This window comes from Pteropus medius, unplaced genomic scaffold (assembly GCF_902729225.1).
Source record: "Pteropus medius unplaced genomic scaffold, Ma_sr-lr_union100, whole genome shotgun sequence".
Taxonomy (NCBI): domain Eukaryota; kingdom Metazoa; phylum Chordata; class Mammalia; order Chiroptera; family Pteropodidae; genus Pteropus; species Pteropus medius.
Genome location: NW_024350921.1, coordinates 801,546 through 824,398, shown reverse-complemented (window position 1 = coordinate 824,398; position 22,853 = coordinate 801,546). Strand labels below are relative to the sequence as shown.

Here is a 22,853-nt window from a genome sequence, read left to right as displayed (position 1 = left end):
ACATACATGGGAGTTGTTAAACCCAGCAAGAGCAGACCTGTCTGGAGCTTCTCACAAAGTCTCATTCCCAAGCATTGCCATAATTTCACCTGATTGGCAGCTCCCTGGAAATGTCACACAAAGTGGTGGTGTTATTGGTGTTATTGTCCCGACTCAGAGCTCTATAAGAAAGCCCTATCCTCAGAGTGTCTGTTAAAAAAACAATCAGTGGCAACCGTTTAACACTGCAGCTGCCTGAAGCTGCAGTACCATCTGGTCTAAAGAAAAAATAAGATCTGAGAAACTAAATGTCCATATGAGGATTTGAAAAGCTCTACTATATTCCTGGGCAATACAGAAGAGCACACATGTATATGAGGCTGTGTACATGCCCAGGAAAGACCAGAGAAGGCATCAACCAGTCTCTTAAATATGAATGAACTTGAAGTCATATATGGGCAGGAAGTGAAGGCTGAGGCCTAGTTGTGAATAGCCTAAGTGTTGAAGGCATACCCCAACACACATAGACCCCTCAGCAAAGGGCAGGGGACTTTCGGGTCCAATAATCTACGGCAATCTCTGACCAATCGTCAGATGACAAGCAGAGACTTCAGTAGCCATACACTATAGGAAAAAGATCAAAAAGAAACTGTAGAGTGTGAGAGATATAAATTCATTATCTTGATCGTGATGATGATTTCAGGGATGGATATGTATGTCAACACATCAAATTGTATACTTTAAACACGTGTGGTTTATTGTTATGTCAATTATAACCTTAAGCTGCTGAAAAAGAATGGAAATAAAAGTGGCTAAGCATTAGCACAGTATCTGCACAGAGTGAGAACTCCTAGTATTTAGCTACTAGGAGCGGCAGCAGCAATAATAGTAGCGAAAAAAAGAATAAACCTTAAGTAAGGTCCCAGCTGGATATACTCTTCTATTCATCTGGGATTTGCCCCACCACTCCACCAAAATTGTTCTGATCGAGGTTACTTATGACTTTTTAGTTGCTAAATTAAATAGAAAACTCTCCAACATCACCTTACTTAACATATCTGCACGTGACACATATTATTACCCAAATGACCTCATCCCTTATCACCTCTTTCACCTTTCACTCCGCTCCAGCACTCTGGTTTTAATTCCTGAAACATGCTAGTACTCTTGGCCTCAGGGCCTTGACCCAGGCTGCCTGGAATGTTTCCCCACCCCCAACCTATATGCCTCCCTCCAGTTTTGACCCAAAAGTCAACTTCTCAGTAAGGCTTTTTCCAGTGACACTAGCAAAAAATTTAACCTTCTGCCCACCCCAATCCCAAAACTTTATACCTTCCTTTCATGCTATTTTTCGCTCTATACTGATCACCATATGACCTAATAACCACTTATCTAATCTATCGTCTCTCCCCCACCCCCCACGTGGAATGTAAACTCCCTTCAGACAGATACTGCTGTCTGCATTATTCACTTCTGTATCCCCAACATCTAGTGACTGGCACAGAGTACGGGCTAAATACACTTGTAGTAAGGGAGGAAGAGAGAAAATGAATAAATAAAGAACAAAGAACTGTCTCTTGATGGCTTCCATTTGCGTGTTCATAAAGACATTTAACATGTCTTCTTAAAAAAAGCCGGAATTTCCTGTCTCATACTCTTCAATCAGCAACACAGTGGAAAGAGGCTTGGATTAGACAATGGAGACCTAGATTTTAGCTCTTGCTCTGAAACTAGAGAAATGACCTTGGGTTCTTAACTTTACTAAGCCTCGATTTACAAATTCTATAAACAAGAGAATAAAAAGTGAAGATGCCGAAAGGAACATCCAGGAGTACCATTCTGTGACCAGGAGATTCAGCAGAAACAGGTAACAAAAATGACTCTGTTAGCTAAGGTACTTCATGTATTCTAAATAACAGATTTTCTTAGCCGACAAGAACACAAGGACATGCTTAACTTACCAGCCTCCAGAGAAGAAATCAGTAGAGCTATGAAACAAGCAAGCCTGAGTAACACTTTCATATTCTCCTGGAGAAACAGAGGAATGGAAGAAAAACAAAAGTCACTATTCCAGAAAATCTCTAAAACTACATACAATGACCCCCCCACCTATCCCCACACTCACCCCCAAGTCACACTGACGGGTTTGTCCCCTTACATCATTAATGTAATCATGCTTTTGAATAGAAAATGGGGAGGAGGGAGAATAAAGAATTTTTTTAACAGACTTGGGGACAAACTCAGCTTAAAATTAGTAAAACTTCATCATCTGTCCCAATATTCAGTTCCAGTCTTGAATATCATTTAGATTTTCCCCAAATCTTATCTGTGCTATATCCAAAGTAAACTATGTACTAGACCCTAAACCAGCTTGCCTCTACTTAGATGGGTTTGTTCCCCACCTGGAAGGCACTCTACTAACGGGACCCATTTGCAAAAGTCTTCTCATACTTCCAGGTCCAGCTCAAAGGTGACACCCTCATTTTATAAGGTAAAACACTAAATCATTTGTGTAAAATGATATAGCTGCATGGAAATGCACAAAAAAAAAGACTAAAAGAAATAACATTATATTAAAATTGGCTTGGTTATTATGGTTGGGTGGTTTTGCCTTTCTCTCAAGCTTTCTACCCAAAATTTCTACAGTGAGCATGTATTAATTGTATCACAATAAAAAAATAAATAAAAATAAAAATAAACTGAAATAAAACCTCCACAGCACCCCTGAGAGGTTTAGAAGGCCATACCAACATAGCATCCACTGTAATAGGTATCACGCAGCAACAGGGCTACATATTAAACTGAGTCCCTGGTAACTCATTATTTTAATTACATAGCGCATTGTCCACATACATGGCAGGGGGTGTAATCTGAATAAGTATTTGATTCATGCTGGAAGGAAACTATACCATCGCCTTATCTACAAAAACAACATCACTAAAATCATAGCAATTGAATGCGAAAAAGAAAAGAAAAATTCAATTGTGCCTACTGTCCTCAACTTCCCCAGCCCAAATGGAGGTAATGTTCAGTACAACTTCTTTTCCTCTCTGATTTTTCCTTACCATTAGGGTTCCTGAATGGGACCTAACGATCATGTACAATAAGTTCCAGTATGGAATCTCCAGGAAACTTTGGCACAAATCTATCTATCTGAGGGCTCACGAGTACCGCAAACTCAACAGGCCCCAAAGTAAACCGTCTCTCCCCACCAGATCTGCTTCCCAGTGCCATGGGGGCATATCACTGCTCCACATAGGCCTTGCAATAGTCTGCCTCCTCACACCATCAGGCTGACCCAGTTCACTCACGCCCGCTGCTGACACCGCTGTAGCCCAAGCAATCACCGGCTCCTGCCTGGATTAATTATAGCTACAGGCTCCCTACTGGTCTCTCTCCCTGTGGATTTACTGCTTCCATTCATGCCAGAGGGCCTATAAACTCATAATTACCAAGCTGTCTGCTCAAAACACCTTCGTTGGCTCCCTGGGCCTCGGTTTCCACATTCCTTACCTGTCCTGTAATTCTGACATTTTATTCATGTTAGGAAGTCCAAACTCCTTAGCAAAGCACACAGGTTTTTGTGCAGAGGCTCCACCTTACCTCTCCAGACTCAAGCTCCCGTCCCCTCCCCCACACCAGTCCATAAGTCATTGCCCTGCTCTCTAGTCTCAGAGCCTTGTCCTTCACAATTCCCTGTGCTCTTCACCTGGCCACCTCCTATAGCATTCTGGTCTCAGGCCAGGTCGCTCTCCTCCTAGTCTGCCCAAGGAGCCCCCAGACCCCTTGTCTGGATAGGTCTTCCTCCTCTGGGCCCCCGGGGCAATCTGTGCTCATGCCAGTCACAGCTTTTAGTACATTTTACTGCAGTTACCCCAGGACAGGAAGCCTCAAGAGGGCAGGAAGCATGGCACCCACAGCATCCAGCACTGTGCTTGGAACCCAGATCTCATAGAATGAATGGGAAAAAGAAACAAAAGAAATAGCTGTCTTTTACCCAACCTCAGTAGCAACGTCCAGAGAAGACCATACTTTGATCATTCCATGCTTTAAAAAAAAAACTGCCTTTTGATTTTTACAGGAGATTAAATTCACCTATATTCTTATCTGTAGATATAAGTTAATTGCAAACACAAAATATTTTAACCAAGACATCTAATTTAGGGTCTAATGACATGCAATCATTTGAATAGTAGCTGAAAAACATTCTATTTAAGAAGTGGTAATAAAAGGTATTTAAAAAATGTTATAATGTGCTTTTTAAATAAATGCAGGAAACAACTCCAAGCATGAGAGATGCCCCACTCAGATTCTCCTCAGTTTGCCCCCAGCATGAGGCCAACGAACCATGTGCCTGGCTCAAGCCTTGAAATCCACCTTGGAGCAGTAAGACTGCATTCCCTACCTGTCCTGTAATTCTGACATTTTACTCACGTACATTGGCCTCCTCTCAAATTAGCCCAGATTAATAGTATTATTACCATATATATCTTTAAACTATATTCAGATTATTAAAATAAGATACAAGGTTTTGATGCCTTACAGCCTAGCATATCAGCTCTTTCCGTAACTGTGAGGATGTGTGTTTTAAGTCTCTCTGCTAGAGAAATAAAAAATAAATGGTTAAAATATTTCCCAAATTCCAGTTCCAGGCTAATCAATTACTTACATTAATTTGTCAGAAACCAAATGAAGGCACTATCAACCAAGCAAACACTGCCAGCTGTTAGTTCACTTAGTTATAAGATGTGGCTTGTTTGATTACTAGGCCGAGGGAAAGAAAAGGAAGATGCCAGCCTGGATTTATACAGAGCATATATTGAGATAAAATCTCAAAGTAACTGTGAGCAAAGAACATTTAATAACTGCAAGCCTAAGGCCCGGGGCCTGCTGGCACAGGACAGTATGGTCTTGGACACGACTCCTCCCTGGGCCTCGGTTTCTGCATCTGTACAGGTGGGCAATGAGTCAGATGACCTCCTGCTCTAACAGTCTATAAAACCCAGGAGCCAAGCCCATGGGTCCAGGTTTTACTTTGTCTGCCTCAGAACTGTCCTGGAGAAAATGCAGGGGTGTAGGAGTGGCCCCTTCCCCCAGAGGGGGATCCTTTGAATCCATATCAGACCCTAGGGCTGGGGGATCCATTCCAGGTTATGGAATGGGGGTGAGGGAAAGGAGGTGTTGCAATGACCTAAGAGAATGAGGACAGAAGAAAGGAAAAATGGGAAGATGGACCCCAAGACTAAATAGACCACACTCCCAGCAGACACCAACACAAAGCTCGTTATGACCCAAACAACACAGAAATTCCAAGCGTGAAGCCAAACCCAACCAGCCCTCACACTGCCAGGAGTAGAAAGCCTGGTCTACTGTATGACAGGCACAGTGCTACTGCCAGAGATAAAAATGGTACAAAAATTTAAATAAACAAAATATCAAAAGAGAACGTGTTCCTCAAGGTGGTCACAGTTCAGGCACCAGGCCACATGTGATCACAAGGTATCGTCCACATACCCGCCCTGCTGGCACTCAGCCTCCATGCCTCAGTGCCCCCATGTGACAAAATGGGGACAACGATCACAGCATTCACTGACAGTTTTTGAAAATCTCAAATGACTTGTCACCTGTGGAGGGCTGAGAACATTGTTTGGCAAATGGTCACACTCAAATGTTAGCCATTATAAATCACCCCATGCTCTGGTAACAAATAGAAATTTCAGGAAAATGTTTTCAGATAGTCGTTCATTTCTTTATCCATTCTCTGCCAAATTCATTATTGTGTATTGACTATCTACTCTATGCCTGTATCTACACATGGCCCTGGGAACAAAACTAAGAATGGAGACCCAGGGCCTGGTTCAAGGAGCTTATCAGCCAGCAGGGAGTTATCCTGTGATGCGGGGGTGTCCATGGGGAGAGAAATGCCCAGGGCATGAGGGAGCAGGGCCCTGACTCGGCCTGGAGGAGGCTCCTGGAGAGATGGCAGGTGGTGGGGAGGGAATGGAGGAGAGCAGCACCGTCATTTTTGAAGCATAACCCAAAGGTGGGGTGCCACAAGGCAAAGCTGGAGAGGGTAACAGAGCCCAACACAGGAAGAGTCTTGCTGAGATATTGGGACTGCACTTTGCAGGTGGCCAAAAAAATCACTTTAAAGTTTTGTGTGGGGTACAATCAGATTTTCATGCTTTACAGAAGTTTTGGCATCTGTATGGAATATAAACTAGAGACAAGAGGGGAGGCGGGGAGAACGAGCTTCCTCAATGTCCAAATGAAAGAGGATGTGGGTGTGAACCAGCAAGCAGTGAAGAACAGACAGAAACAAGGCATCTCTGAGACCCCCTGGGAGACAAGTTTGAGAAAGGGTGACTGAGCCCTGATTCTCTCGAGTGGGGACCAGTGTAGGGCAGGTCTAGGTAAAGAAGGCAGGTTCTGGCCTCCACAAACAGCCTGAGCAGATGCCTAGAGGGTATTACTCACAGCACCACGGGACCTGGGCCTCCTGGGAGTAGGTGAGCAGTGTTGCCTCCAACTGAATGGAGTGTGAGGTCAAAGTTAAGTGAAAGTTAAGCAGGACCTGGAATGTGCTGGAATTAGAGAGAGCACAGACAGCGAACCGGGGGCCATCACCACCCAGGTCATGGCTATACCTTTAGAGGAGGTGACCCTGGAAAAGGGGGTGAGCAGTGACTCTAAATGAGGTCGCAGACCGCTTCGGAAATCTGATAAAACCATGCAGCTGTCCCAAAGAAAAAGATACCAAAAAAATAAAACATTCTGTATACAATGGGAGGTATTCCAGGACCACTTGAATTTGAGGGTGCGGGACTGAACTGTTTATGAGAACAGGCTGGCGGGCCACTGGGGCAACCCAGCCTTATTACCTCAGAGAAGGTCTTTTCTTGTAGGAAGTGATCCTGCTGCTCAGGAGAGAGTCACCATCTTTAAGGGGCGCGTCTACCTGAGGAAGGAAGAGTCGACATGAGCATAAGTTTGAATGAAAGAATTTAAAGGCACCAATGCCACACACTTCTCAAGAGGTGTAAAAACAAGCTTACAAAAATGAGTCATACATTTAAGGAGGATATGATCCACAGTTTCAGAAAATCAAATCACAGAGTGAGGGCTACGAAGAGCTTGCAACCACCGGCAATTGGTTAAACACTGTACCCGGCATTTTGCTAGACACAGAGATGCAGAAATTAATTAAATCACCTCTGGAGAACTTACAGCCTAAAGTGCTTGGAGAATAAAGCTCAGAGAAATGCACAAGATGCAAGAACAAAATGAACAGGCCCTTTCTGAAAAGCTGTACACTCTCAGTCCTCAGCTTTTCTTATACCAAGCGTATGACTATACCTGCAATGCAGATTACATAATTTGAAATAACTTCGAAAAGGCTGAGCTGTGGCTGCCTTCTGTTATGTCCTGTAGACATTTCGCCATTCATTCTCTGCTTCTCCAGTTTACTTTTAGTATTTTGGAATATCATATAATCATTTCCTTAAGCCTTTGAAAACTCTGAAGGTCAAAGCATAAGCCCTTTTAAAGCCCAATTCATAAAACAGCCTAACTCAACGCCAAACATTTTGTTTAGACTAAATGCACTAAATACCACCTTATTATTCACTTTAGACATTGGAGAAAGGACACAGCATAATATTAAGGTGCCAGAGGCACAGGGGCTTTTCAACATAAATCATAACACCACAGAATCAAGAGACGACTCTGTGATCCCCCTATTCCTATTCCCTGCACAGCATCACCCCAGTCTCCTGTCGTATGTCCCAGCAATGACTGCAGCTGATGGGAATTACATGGAGAATGTCAGAAAAATTAATAGGTCAGAGGAGGGGGAGGATGGGCAGGAGGAATGAATTTGTTTGCAGAGGAGTTGACACCCCATGTCCCCCTAACCACTTCACTTTCCCTCTTCCTCTTTGCCCCAGAAACTTCTAAAAAATTTTTACACTCACTTCCTCCACTTCCCATACGCCACCGGCTGCTGCCTGTGCTGACCGCTCCTCTTAAATGCACTGGCCAGGCCACCACAAGCAAAGGGCCCTCGGGCTCCATCTTACTGAGCAGCTTCACAGCACCTAGCCCAACCCACCTTCCTCTTCCTTGACTCCCTGGGTTGAAGTCACCCCCGCCCATCCTCTTGCCTTCACCTTCCAACTCACCATTGCCTTCCAGGCCCTTCTCCTTGCCCATCCGTACATACTGTGCCATTCTGTCTCCGTGGGGCCTCTCTGGCGTTTCTGGGACTGTTATTCAATTCTACCATGACCAGCTCTGAAAGGATTCTTTTCAGAAGCCTCTCCAAGAGTCACCTATGGACGCCCCCTCCCTCCAGAGCCAGGAGCACCAAGTCACAAAGGTTCTGCCTCTGGCAGCACTGAATGGGGGCTCCCCTGTTGCTGGTCTTCCCTCCCTAGGCCAGAGGAAAAAGGTACAGGGCAGTCTCACCTCACCCACACTCTTGTGAGAAGAGTCCCATTTTACATATCTTGAATGTGGTAAGAGCTCAATAAATAGAAAAAGAAAGAAAGAAGAAAAGAAGTGAAGGAGGGAGGGAGGAATAAGGTAGGAAGGGAGTGCGGGGCCCACCAACCCCCAGCTTTGCATGAGACTACATAGGGAAAAAAACCTGGCCTAGAATCAAGGGGGCCAAGGACGGAATATGGGTCCTAAGTGTAAGTCAAAGAGCAGAAGTGCAAGGGGAACCATTTTGGGGATCTGGAGATGGCCAGGAATCATACCAGAGAAAGCAAAAAACTAAAGGAGGCAGACAAAGGGCCTGGGGCCAGAGGCCAGGAGTCTCTGAAGTAGAGAGCAGGGGGAACAGGATTGGAGGCAGAAGCTACTAATGTCAGAGAAATACCGTGTATGTAAAACATCCCTTCTTCAGAAGCAACTCAATGAAGTCCACAGTGACTTTTGAAATGGATTTATAGTAAAATTCAAAATATGCTTTTAGAAAATATCAACAATCATAAAAAGTCACAGATTTATACCACTGTGATTTTTTTCAGATGAATTTTCCACATAAAATAAAAGGATTAAGGAAGGGGAAAGAATTAAAGCCCCAACAAAGTAACCAGTTCTAACACACTGCTCCCCTCTCCTGCCTGATGTGCAGCGATGCCTATGTGACCCATGGAATTTTCAGACTCCTAACACCCTCAGAGCAGCTTCCAGCTGACGGGCAGAGGCTAGGAGCGACACCAAGGCAAGGGTCCCCAATCCCTCGTCCGTGGCCTGTTTGGAACCAGGCCGCACAGCAGGAGGTAAGCGGCAGGCAAGTGAGTTAAGCTTCATCTGTATTTGCAGCAGCTCCCCAGCACTAGCATTGGCTCCACCTCAGATCTTCAGGAAGGATTATCATAGGAGCACTGGTCCCTGCTGCCAAAAAGGATCCCTGCAGAAAGGTACTGAGCCCAACCCACCCAACCTTTGCAGTCAGTGGGGGGCCAGGTGTGAAAACAGGACGCATGGCTTTCTATGACAATCACACTAAAAAGCTGGCCATGATGAACTAATTACCCAAGTGAAGCTCCCACTGCTTTTTTGGCAATTATGACATATTTAGAAATATCAGTATATAACAACATAACTATGTGGCACATAGAACTTATATATAGAACTACTTGTTTATTAAAGATAAAATGAAAACGCACATTTGAGGCATGAAGCAACTTCCTACCAGACCGAGAATGAGAAATTTCAATGTGAACTAAATTACAAAAGCAGAGATTAAGTATAAGAATTAACAAGGAACATACTGGCTCCCAACAGAAGCTTCCTTCAGGAAGGACTGACTTAATCTATAGCGCCACTCTCTCACTCTGCAAGAAATTCCATACCCATGGCAGACACAGGAAAAGTGATATCAGGGGGACTGAGGGGTTGTCACAAGAACCTAGGCAGTTTCAAGACCCAGGAACCCAGTGCAGGGAGAGGGACATTTGCTCCTACTTGTGGCCACGTAGTATCTATTAATAAATGCCTTTTTATTCTTGAGGAATTTCCTTCTTGTTCCTGAGGAATTCCCCCACATTGTGGATCTTGCCTTTCAGGACAGAAGCCAGGCGCTGGACAGAGGTGGCACGCATCAGACACGCCCCAGACATCATGAGAATGCACTCGCGGTGTGGCTCCACTTCTGGGGAGAGTGGCAGCAGAGGCACCCGGTGCTGGGGCCAGCATCTGAGCACAGGATGCACCGTCAACACAGCATATACACAGAGCAGCCCTTGGTGTGTCTTACACTGTTTTTACCTACATTAAACCCCAAACCTGACTCCTCAGCCAGCCCCCAGCTCCATCCCATATTTTGAGGGGCTCTGAGCATGCACTCGGGTAGACACCCCAATCCACATGTCCACATCCATCCCCCCTATACAGCATCGGCCATGGCAAGGCATGTGGCTGGCTGAGAAGCAGAGCAGAACCCTCTAGGGTCTGGGTTTAAGGGAAGTTCTGCAGGAAACTCTACAGAAACCCAGAAAAAGAGAAAAGATGTCATGAGGTGAATCCTTGTTCTTCCAGGGACCGGAAGTAGCAGGGCCTCACTTCTGCAATTGAAAAGGAAATCCTGATGGTACTTTCCATGGTCCACTTGTGACAACTGAGGGCCTCATAAATACGTTCGCAGCATCGTTTACTACAGCTTCCCATCCTGAACGTGAATCAACATGAGTGTATATGCATATTTGGCATGATGAAGAAATATGAAGAGAAGTAGGCTCCAACCAATTGACTATAGCTGAGAAATGACTGTGGATGAGTGCCTGGAAAAAGCAAGGACTAAAGCAGGTTCTTTAGCTCATGAAATATCACAACTTCCATGTTCTATTGAGAACCAGTGGAAACATGTATGGGGAATGGGTTATGGTATTAAAATAAAATCTATAATTATGACCTCCTGTTACAAGGATTCAAACAGCTATTAAATAATTTCCCACTTTGTCAAGACCAAAAATATCAGTTTTGAAGATGAAGTATAAAGGAACTTACTTATAAAGCCACAGAACCACACAGTTGTGGAAAATACTTGGGAATTCTGTATTTGCGCAAGTCCTTGTTCCACAAACCCCCAAGGAGATGCTGTAAACAGTTGAGAAACTCAAAATTCATCTTTCTAGCGTATTGATTTTACCAAAATATATTCTGGGAGGAGTTATTATTTTCAAATTAGAGAAAATATGGCTATACTATGAAGCGGAAAGGAAAACCCCCACAGTTGAAACGTGAGGCATCAATAACTCTTAAGGTGAGCCACTTTGGCATACTGGGTTGAGCATTTACTTTCCATTTCCCAAGAGGACTCTTTTGGTGGGAAAATCTGAGAGGCACCGAGCCCCGTGAACACCCAGAGTCACAATCATGCAAAATGGAAGCACTCACCCCTATGGGGACAGACAGAGCAACCTAATTACTCAGGAGATCCCCCCAGGATGGTTCCCCACTCAAGACATGGAAGGAAAACATGGAAGTGACCCCAGAGGGGTCTCCAAATGTGACACAGCCATTTTCGTCCTGCAGAGATGAGCGACACACACTCCACCCCACACAGACATCCTAAAACTCACCTGTGCATTCAGCATGGCTCTCATAGATTTTTCCCCTGAGAAAAAGCTTTATTTACACAACTATGACCAAACAAAACCGCCCCACAACAGAGGCAATGGAAACACTCAACATCTCAAAAAGTCCAAGAAACACTGACAGTTTGGCCATCCTCCTATCGGTGGGTGGATACAAAAGCCTAGCTCACAATGGTTTTATGTGGCTTCTTTATCTGTACAAATGAGGCAAGGAACATTTTTTAATCATCAAAGGATCTCATGTGCAGGATATAAAGATAAGGCAAAGAAAGAGAGCAACAGAGATTTTAGGTGGTGCTGTTCAGCTATTACAAGGCATGAAACCACCAGATTGGTGGGTTTTCAGGGCAAAGGGGAAGACAAAGCACAGAGGGATGTGATTACTGTCACAAGAGGGCTAAGGACAGATATGGGCCAGACCGAAGCCTCTTGACCGCTAGACTGGTATTTAACGAGGTCTCCGTTTTGTCCCTACGAACCCCCTGGATGACACAAACCAGACTCAGAGAGGGGAATGGTTCTGGTCTCCTGTCCCTTGTCCCCTTTTAAATGCTCTGCCTTGCCCTTTCTGCCTTCCTTCATCCCTCCAGCACAGTTCCAATCGAGGCACTTGCCAAAGGCTATGACACTGAGTCCTACCACACAAGACTTGTCGAAATTGACTGTGAGAGACAGCATGTCCCTGAGCACTGCCTTCCAGTCAGGTAATAACAGTAGAATCTACAGGTGGAGTCTCAGAGGACCAGGCATTCTCCACAAGAATTTTTAACTGTTTTCACGTCTGCAGGCTTTTTTATTGAAAGAAAAAGTGAAACACACAACAAATCCTAAGTGTAAAATTCCGTTAACTGTGACAACTGTATACACCAGAAATACTCCATCAAGATATAGATCATTCCCATCCCCCTTCAAGTTCTCTTGTGTCCCTTAGTAGTCACTGTCCACTGCACACAGCACCCACTGTTCTGATTTCTATCTCCACCGCCACAATGCTTTAACAGTTAACATGCATGCTCTCTGGACAGCTAGCTTACACCCCATGGGCGCCCTGCTTCTTCAGGGCACACATGTGCATTAGTGCTTTACTCACTTCCTATCGAGTGATGCCAGGAAAGCAATGGTTCTCCAAGGGCCCGCATGGCCCCTGCAGGAGCATTTGGGAAAATGTGGGAAGAGGATGTTTTGGGTGATCACAGCAATGCATCTAATGGTGGAGGCCAGGGGTGCTAGATTTCTGGGACAATGCAAGGCAGTTCTGCCCAGTAAAGATGTGTCCCTTGTCCTGCATGACTTCCAGTTACCTCAGACTTTCATGCCAATGGAAAACATCATTTACAATTTCGGACCCTAGCACCTAACCGTATCCTACACTTATATAAAATATGTATAGTTGGCCACTTTTCACATATACTAAATTTTCCAGGGATGCACTTACTGGGAAAACAAAAAGGACTGGTCTTTGACTATCATTTAGACCTTGACCAGGAGTCACTCATCTGACTGAATAGGACTCATTTGTTCCAGGCTGCACTAGAGCTGTCCCACCATGCTGTCCTACAGTCAGTCCACATAAAGCATTTGGTGACCTTACTCAGTTCCAGTTTAACTCTGCCCAAGCAGTCACACACTGAAATCCACACTTTTTTTTTTAATACAAATTATTTTCGTTTATTCTTTACAACTAGCTATTATATTGACTATTTGGAAATTTTGTTGTAGGCAAGTTTTATTATATTACTTCAGAATTTTAAAAGGGGTGTTTTAAAATATGACAAGGGGGTATTGGGTTTTGAATGAGGTGTGAAGCCCTGATCTAAAGTGACAGCATCATCTACACCCATGCTACCCTGAACAAGCCCAAACCCGTCTGATCTCGGAAGCTAAGCAGACTCAGGCCTGGTTAGTACCTGGACGAGAGACCACCTAGGAAGATAAGGTGCTGTAGGCATAAAAAATAAAAAATAAATAAAAACATAAAGTGACAGCATCTATCTCTTAATTTGACGACTAGTCAGGAGTCACTGGTTATTTTTTCAGGGGTCCAAAGTTCCCCCCATTTGGGAAGCCGGCTGTGCAGATCCCAGGATGCCTCAGACCACAGACCTCCTATCAGCACCCTGAGCCCAGCTGAAATGTGGCTATCAAATTGTACTTTCGATGGGGGTCATTTCAAGAGACAGCCTCAAACTTGCTCTTAAATGGAGACTTTCAGGAAAAAGTTCCTGCTTCTCTCTGTACCAGGAATGCTTTTACTTCTCCTGAGCACTTCTTTTCCATCTTGAAGACACAGATGGCTGTGCCCCACCAGGCTGCCTCCCTCTCACTGCCAGCAAGAAAGTGTACCAGTGTTGTCAACCTTGCCTACACATTAGAACCACCTGGGGGGCTTAAAAAATACCAGTGGCTGCGCAAAGTCCTGGAGATGCTAGTCTGCTTGCTCTGCAGTCCAGTCCTGGCATTTCTCAGAGTGCCAAGGCACGAGAGGGCTGGGGCACTTAGCTTATCTCTGCATTTGCAGCCCCACTTGGCAGCTTTACAAGAATATAGTTCAGTGAGGTTTACATTATACAGTTGTCCCCTTTATCTGTGGGGTTATGTTCCACACACAGCAAAATAGCCAAGTAAGACTAGAAATAAATCAGGGGTTCCACACCCCTTCTCCCATCAAATCCTAGCCCAAAGGTCCTGTGTTTTTGACTAGCACACAACATAATACTGGATATGAATACAGACTGCTAAATGAAATATTAAATAGGAAATTAAATAAATAAGAAAGTAAGGGACTCAGGAGAGAAAAAAACACCCACAGCTGCATAGTAATTTGAGCAGGGGATGTAGCTAATTCCCCCAGCACCATCTCTGGGCTTCCACCGGTCATCAATAAGCACAGAGGAGTTCCATGGTTTACATTCACCCTCCAGAAGCTTGCCACTAAGCCAGCATGACCCAAGCATCACATTCCATGGTGATGAATCTCAACTCACCTTTTCTCCATGGTATCAGCAGCCCAGAGACATCCCTCACTCAGTTTCTAAGCTCTGGAGCTAGAACTACTGGAACATGCCCATCTGGCAAGCAGTCCTTGCTGCCAGGAAACACTGGACAGCTGCCCCTGGCAGGAATCTGCGCACTGCTTGGCAGCCTTCCTCCCTCCCGGCTGGGCAGAGAAGACAGCCTGGCAGGCAGGGACCACTGGGAGCCATCATGCCATAAAGTAGTAGGCATGGGGTTTGGCGTCCAGAGGTGTCCCTGTCCTGGGTGCCAGTCCTTCAGCAAGTCAGTCACCCTGATAAGCTTCTGCTTCCTTTGATGTGAAAGGAGGGAGATACTAATATGTCTCTCACAAGACTGTTGGCAGGATAAAAGAGCAGTAAGTATAAAGGGCCTTATAAACTGTAAAGAGCCTGACAGGCCTACTGTCAATGAGTGTCTTCTTGGTGTCTGTTTGTATCCACACCACCCAGCATGTCCTTGAATCAGAGGGGCCACAAGTAGCCCTCCCTGCCTGTGTTCAGGGCATTCATCCCCATCTAGTTAAGGAGACTGACCTCTCTGAGCTTAAATCCCTTACAGGGACACTTCTGAACTTCTAAGAAGGAAGGACACTCCTAAACCGGTTGAACTTGGCCGTATTACAATGCCTGGAAGCAATTTACAGAGAGAGAGAGAGAGAGAGAGAGACCGACCTCCAGAGCCACCAGCAAGTTCCCCAAAAAGGGATCTGAACAACCTCTGTCCTGCTCCAAACATGAATAAAATCGAACAAACAAAAAAGAACCCCACAGATTAAATCGCCATCGCCTTCCTACACAAGTTGACGGCCAAGGGCAATTTAGAAAACACGCTTTCTACGCGCTGCAGAAGAAAAGCAGACATCGCGAAGATGTCCAAGCCACAGTCAGTCCCCCACGCGCGACCCAGCCCCGCCAGCTCCAGCGTTCTCCTACCTCGATGAGTCCCGTGGGGCGTGCGGGGTCGCAGCCCGCCCTGCCCGCCGCCCAGGATACAGAGCGAGGGTGCTCCGGGCGCGGCGCACGGCCGTCACATTCCCGCCGGTTCTAGGGGCGCTGGCCCGGCCGCGCTCGCTCCTCCGGCCGCCGCCGCTCGCTCCCAGCGGGCTCAGGGCCGCGAGCACCAGCAGCGCCCGCCTTGCGCGCCGGGACTGCGGGGCGCGGCTCAGGCTCCAGCCCCGACGGCGCGGGGGCGGGCAGCTGGGCGGAGACCGCTCTGCAGGGACAGACTGCGGGCGGCGAGTCAGCTGGCCCGATGCCCCACCCCCGCCCGGATCTCTACACCACGCTGCCCTGCGCCCGCCATCCCCGTGGGGCCCGCGCTCCACTGGGCACTGGGAGGCTGCCGCACACTCCCAAACCACGACCCAGCTCCTGGAGGGACAACGACAGTAATGCCACCCAAAGAGAGTTGAGACTACTCACCTAGACATCGCGACCTGGCTGCAACCCAGCGGTGGGGTCCTGGACATGAGACCCCGAGGCAAACACACTTTTGTACCCAGAGCCTGAGAGAAGAGACCGAGTCCTAGATCTCTCAGACTGACTGGCTCAGTGAACTTGAACAAGGCACTCACTTCTTTGTACGTCCGTTTCCTCTTCTGTGAAGGGGATCATAACGGCTCCCATCTCACGGAATGTTTGGGAAGATTAAATGAGCAGTTACTGTAAACCACTGCCTGGCACAGAATCGACACTACACTAGAGTCACCTGATGCTTTTATTGTTATTGCTATGCGCCCAAATGAAAAAGCAGCTTAGAGGTGGTACAACTTTGATATCAGGCTTCTTGGCCAGACCAGGTATTATCTGTTTAAGCTTAAAACCCACTTACCCCCACCAGCTCATTTTGCAAATGAGAGTTTGTTCTTACTCAGAGAAATGCCACGATGAATGGCCAAGGTCACAGGGCAGGGAGGGAAGGATGCCCAGGTCCTGGCAGTGGCTGGCTGGCTTGGGCTCTAAGCCCAACAGCCAGGAGCTTGAAGCTTGCTCTTCCTCTGCCACTTTGTGCCTCCAACAAGTGACTGGAGCTAAGCTTGTTTGGAGGACTTACTGGGCCATCTTTGGAGGAGGCACTGAATAAATAAATGTTTGCTTCCTTCCTAACAGAACACACCATCCCTTACTGTATCCCTTCCAGGCTGGGCAGGCGCTTATTTCCCTACCCTATCCCTTGGTATCTCCATAAGAGACAAGAATTGAGGTACACTGGGCCACCCCACATAATTCTGGGCTGGAAGAAAGCATAAAGGAATAAGCCACAATAATTGTCAGCCCCAACGCTGCCTTGTGGCCTGGCATGTTGACTGTTATCCTTTTTTTTTTTTTAATCTAGGTTCAACGCTCTTATGGTTCCTCATTCTCAGGGGCACAGACTCAAATCTGAATCAGAAGTTCCATCTCTTAGTGTCCCTTTTTAGAGTTCTGGTTCTCAAAACCTTGACTACACACAAGGATTCCTGGGGCAGATCTGGACCACCTATGCCCAAATCAGCCATGTCACAACCTCTGGGACTGGAGCCCAAATGCCACTGTTTGTAAAGCTCCCAGCCAATTCCGCTATGCAGCCAGGGTTGTAAACAACTGTCCCTTGGAGCCCCCCAGTGGTGCCCTAATTTAGAACCCTTCACCTGAAGCCGCTTCAGTGCAGTGCTTCCAAGTCAATGAATCCTAAAAGAGGTGGGCTTGCCCCAACGGTGCAGAGCTAGCCCAGAAGCTGTATGTTGGTGAACATAAATTCATCTTACTGTTTAGGTAATGAAGGTTTTTAAATAGTTTTCAAGTAGCAAGTAAAATTGATTTGTGCTATAAAATAATAAGGAAATAAAAATTACACTTATCTTTTATTTTTCTTTATATTCTGATGCCTCACACCCACCCTTACTCCAACTGCCCTGTTAAAAACATGGGCACCTAGACCCAGGTAGGATTCTCAAACACCTTCTCCCCACAAATGGGGATGAGGTTTGAAGACCTCTCCACCCATAACCACTGTTCTGTCTGGGACCTCGAATTCACCTCCACCCTCACTCAACCATGCTGACCACTTTCCCTGACTCTCCTCCCTTCGTTTCCTTTCCTAGGTAACTTAGGTGTCCACCTGTCTTGCTCCACTCCCTAGGTTGGAGGCTTCATGAGGGGCAGACTGTTACTCCTATGTCATTCTGTGCCCTGGTCTCAGCATCACACAAATGCTCTGAATGTGAGTGTGTGCTTCAGTGTAAGACACATCACTTCTTGAAGATAGTAACAGTTGTTGGACAAAAACTTATGGGTAACAGAAATACCATCTGTAGACTCAGGACACCTTCTAGATTGTGCCTCCCTCACTACTGTCTCACCTCTAAAACTCTTCATTTGAAAGATTTGACTGTCTGCTACCCCTGGGACATCTTCTTTAAGAGACTATACTCCTTGAGCGTTTTCAGTCTTCCCCTACATGTCAAGCTGCTCAGATCATGGAACCCTCTTAGGTATTTCTCATAATGCACATGAAACAAAGTCATGTTGACCGGTCTAAAATGATCTGATGATCTGAAACATAAAACATTTCCTGTGGCTTATGCGACAGGGCATTTTGAAGGATTGTCCATTATAAACATGAACACTGGCTTGAAAACTTTCAAGAGGAAGCATTTTGGGGCTTGTTTTATTGAATTCCTCAAAGCCATAGTGTTGGAGAACCTTGAACATAGAGTTTAGATTATAAACCACTGAGTTTAAAAGAATCTATGGTAATGTAAAGATATGGGTTTTCCCACTCGAAGGAGCAGAGTTGACCAACAGCTGAGGAGAAGAACAGAGTAGAGCTGACGGTGTTTATCAACCCTGAAAAGTCTCTCAGAGATGGCACAGTGCCGCCATTCTCCAGCACCTCCAAACAAGAGGAACCCTGGCCTCCTCCTGAGACAGGAGACTGATGGGAATCTTGGAAGAGAGGGGCATTATTGGGATCCCCAGGGCATAACACTTGACACTACCGATGTCATTCTAAAGTCCTGTGTCCAGCATGGTCTGGGTCAAGGCACGGTCCTGACAGAGGAACTGCCTGAGCTTCAGAACAAGCTATTTAACCAATTCCACTGCTTCCCAGGGTATTCAGAGTCTCCAAGTCCTTAAAGGGGATTGCAAAAGGGCTGAGCAGACCAACATCGAGAAGAGCCCTTGTCGGTGAGCAGTGATGTCAGCTTAGGTCTGCAAGGCCTTTGTGTGATGCTGAGACCAGGGCAGAGAGTGATGTAGGAGTAACAGGCCTGGCTCTCCCTGGAGGACAAGATGAGGCTTAAGCTGCCCATGCCCTTCACCTCCACTACCACCAAAGAACTCAGTGACCACCCAGAGACAAAAAGGGGTTTGGAAAAGGAAGAATTCTGAATAGATTGTGCTGGGTCCCCAAAGAGATTGCATCTTGAACCAGTGGAGGCTCAACAACACTGAAATGGCAAGATTTTTTTTTTCTGGCCTAGATGGAAATGAGGATTCATGAGCTAAATTGATTTTAATTGTGGGAAATAAAGAGGATTACATTCTTGCACACAGAATTGCAAGAAAGCAATTCTGTGATTCTTGCTACGTCTATTTTTTGTTATTTATGAAACTGCCAGTAACCGCTCACAGAACCACAGTGTTCCCTGAGATAGATTTAAAAACCACTGTCCTAGATGGACTTCCTTCTACAGCCTCGTTTTCTGAACCTTTTACACATTTTCCATCTACTGACCTCCAAAAAACCACTTTTTTAAATCTATGTATCTTATTACTTCTCATCACTTCAACTTCTCAGTTTTTATCAACTCAACACTCTTTATTTCTCCTAGTAGTTGTATGTGGACTTCTAGGATCATCTTTCTATTCAGACTCCTCTGATTGTGCAAGACCTGGACAAGTCAGAAAGCCACATGTGTACTGGATGTGAGAGCTGTTGAGAAAGTGTAAAATATGATAGATTGCCATGGGCAATGGACTATTTCTTCACCTCTTTGGGAGATGAGCAAGAAAAGACGGACATGGCAGGCAGCCCTGCCAACATTTGTTCTAATTGCAGCTTTAATCATGCTCAGTGAGGCAAATGACTGAAAGAAGCGTCTTGCACCAGGTTTTCCTCATGCTAATACAGAAACAGCACAGCAAGTTCCAGAGGAGAATGAATTAGGATCCTCAAAGAACCTTTGCACCTAACAGAACTGGACTGGTGGCCTCTCTCTTATGCCATCTGTCTTTGATATGATGACTGCTTTGACACATGAAACTTAAAGCACCAATAACCAAACCATCCATCACCAAGCGAAAGGTAGCCATTACCAGCTTACCCAGTCATCCAAGAAAGGCCCATCACAACCTCTGTGCTTAGTCGTATGTGAGACACATAGAAGTATTGCCTTCTTTATATTCATTTCTAAATATAATGTTTTTTCCCTTGTAATTCTACAGTTTCACCATCTTTGGTTCTCTTCGAGTTTCTGTAATTCTAAGTTTTGTCACTTTCCCTTTTCCACAAGCACCTACCAAAATCCAGACTTTCATGTTTCAGCCTTTCAGTTCTTTGATCCTTTATAAACATAACTGCCAATTTATTTTCTCTAAGTTGTTTCCTTTTAACATAATAGATTAAAGATGACTGTAAATTCTTTGCTCCTCCTTCAATTAGGAGGTGAAGTCTCATCACCTCCCTTGAAAACTGCGCTAGCCTCAGTGACTTAACACAACCAATTTCAACCAATAGAATGAGGTAGAATTGACTTTTAGGGACTTCTGAGGCCAGATCTTCAAAAACCTTCCAGTTTCTTCCTGGGCTTCTTGGAACATTCATTCTTGGTGCCCAAAGCTGCCATGTAAGAAGTATTACTATCCTAAGCTGCTGTACTATCAGAAATCCCAAGCCACGTGGAGGCCACATGGAAGTATGCCAGTCCGCAGCCCCAGCTGACAGCCAGAACCAACTCCAGGCATGGGAGCACGCCATCTTGGATATCAAGTCTGTCGACCCTAACCAGCAGCTTTCCAACTACGTCCATAGGAGAGGCCCCAAAGGAGAACCACCCAGCAGAGTCTCATCAACCCACAGAACCATGAACAATAATAATACATTATTGTTTTAAGTCACTGAGTTTGTTGATAAGCAAAGCAATGATCATACTCAAAAATGTGTCATGATTCTCCATGGCCCATCCTGTACCATATAGAATCAGCCTAGCAAGCAAGGTATCTCAGAATTAAATGGCAGCATCACCTCTGAACACTGCCCACAGGTATGGAGGACTTCCTTGACATTATTATTATGACTATCTCACCAGCAAACAAAGGAGAAATGAGAGCTAGGACTTGGTCAAAGAGATTTATCTGTACACACACTTAGAATATTTAGACGCAAGCATTTTTAGAATAAAAGAAGTAGCTCTAACCTTATACTTTTCAGCAAATGCTAACTACAGGAATGATTTAGTGTCTAGTGTTATTATTCAATGATTTTCCAAGAAGCAGTGCAACCCATGAGAAGTAAGCCTCCACCAGCAAAAATACTTGGGAGAGTAAAAAGCAAGTCACTACTTCTGACAACAAAAGCAGAAGAAAAATCTGGTCAGACTCGGGAATGCCATATTTATTGAATTACTTACCTAATGTCCAAAGATTATGTTAACACTTAACACTTCCTCTTTCTCATCTTTCCTTTGAACAAATAACTGGGCAATACCTTAGCAGCAGGTGAACTTCTATCCAACAGTAATTGCATGACTGCCCTGAGAGAATCGGGAAAGCTCTCTGCCTTGGGTTCAAGGGATGAAAGAAGAGTACATAGTATCACTGATTCCTTCTTTGCCTCTCACATCCTCGTAAGTAAATCACTGAATGAAGAGCCTGGATTGTGGGTGCTGATCTGTTTCTACTCTGGGTTAGTTAGACCTGTTGATGACCTCAGCTTATGATCTAGAATGTAGCTGGTATTGTCCTCAGAGGAGGCCAATGCCACTGGGCCTTGAGTAGCAAAAGCGGAAGCCTATTGTCTCAATTCCCCAATAGCAGCATAAAGATTCGGGATCCAAATTGGACCAGACTTTGGGTAGGAAACACAGAAGATCTCTTGAGTGTGATTTATGCATGGGCTCTCAGAAGGTGGCTCCAAGGATTCTCTCTCCTATTCCTCTAGATCCGCACTCTCCAATAGGTGTAGCTTCTAGAAACATGAAGCTATTTAAATATTTAAAATTAAATAAAAGTAAAAACCCGGTTCCTGAGTCACACTAGCCACACATCATTACTGGCTACTATATTGAACAGCCCAGCCATAGACATCTCTACCACTGCGAACTGTTCTAATGGACATTGCTGCTCTAAAATTTAGACAATTCAGGGCCTCTGGAACAGGCATCATTCTCCAGCTAGCTAGTTTTCATCTAGAATAGATAATCTGCTCATTTTACATTTATACCTAAACAGAAATCTTCTTCACACTTTCCCCTTTTCTTTCGATCAACCATGTTTTCATTCAGTCTGTCTTTCATTGTTCAGCTAAATCATACCTGCTCATACCTTCCCTCATGAGAAATATTGGTCTGTAGTTTTTTCTCTTGTAATCTCCTGTTTGGTTTTGATATCCAAGTAATGCTAGCCTCATAGAGTTGGGAAGAACTCATGAGTTGGAAAGAATTTACTCCTCCTCAATTTTCTGGAAGAGTTCGTATGGAATTGATATAATTTCTCCCTTAAGTGTTGATAGAATTCACCAAGAAAGTTATTTGGGCCTAAAGTTTTCTTTGTGGAAAGATTTTTAACTACAAATTCAATTTCTTTAATAGATAGAGGGTTATTCAAGTTATCTATTTCTTCTTGAGTATCTTTCAAAGAATTTGTCCATTTCACTTCAGTGCCAATGCTTTTTTGCATAATTTTGTTCCTAACATTCTGTTATTATTCTTTTAAAATTTGTAGTGTAGTGCAGTGATATTATCTAATTCCTGCTATTGATATTTCTGTCTCTGTCTTTTATTCTTAATCATTCTGGCTAAAGATTTATTAATTTTATTGATCTTCTCAAAGAATCAGCTTTTAGTGTCCTTGATTTTCTCTATTGTATTTTTGTTCTCTACTTAATTATTTTCTGTTTTAATCTGTCTTACTTCTCTTTGCAGATCTGAAGTTTTCTCGTTACAGCTGTGTCCTCTCCAACATTCTTCCCATGAACTGGAGCTGTCTCGGTCACCCTTGGTTCTCAGCTCTGTCTCATCAATTCAGGAAGTTTGCTGAGTTGTGCTTGGGT

At 44.9% G+C, this 22,853-nt stretch overlaps 1 protein-coding gene across 8 annotated transcripts in view; it reads right to left on the bottom strand.

Moving 5' to 3' along the window:
• Nucleotides 1-22,853, bottom strand: part of IL1R1 (interleukin 1 receptor type 1) — a 57,382-nt gene that overhangs the window by 18,916 nt on the left and 15,613 nt on the right. For 2 of the 8 annotated variants that reach the window (XM_039840106.1, XM_039840101.1), the window contains exons 2-3: nucleotides 6,861-6,937; nucleotides 1,941-2,007 (exon numbers count right to left, since the gene is read on the bottom strand). In XM_039840106.1, coding sequence (XP_039696040.1) covers nucleotides 1,941-2,001 — 61 coding nt within the window. In that variant the 5' untranslated portion in view covers nucleotides 2,002-2,007; nucleotides 6,861-6,937. Of the gene's footprint in view, nucleotides 1-1,940; nucleotides 2,008-5,493; nucleotides 5,604-6,860; nucleotides 6,938-15,532; nucleotides 15,755-22,853 lie in introns of those variants that run through there. The other 6 variants (XM_039840104.1, XM_039840103.1, XM_039840107.1 and 3 more) reach the window with 6 other exon arrangements.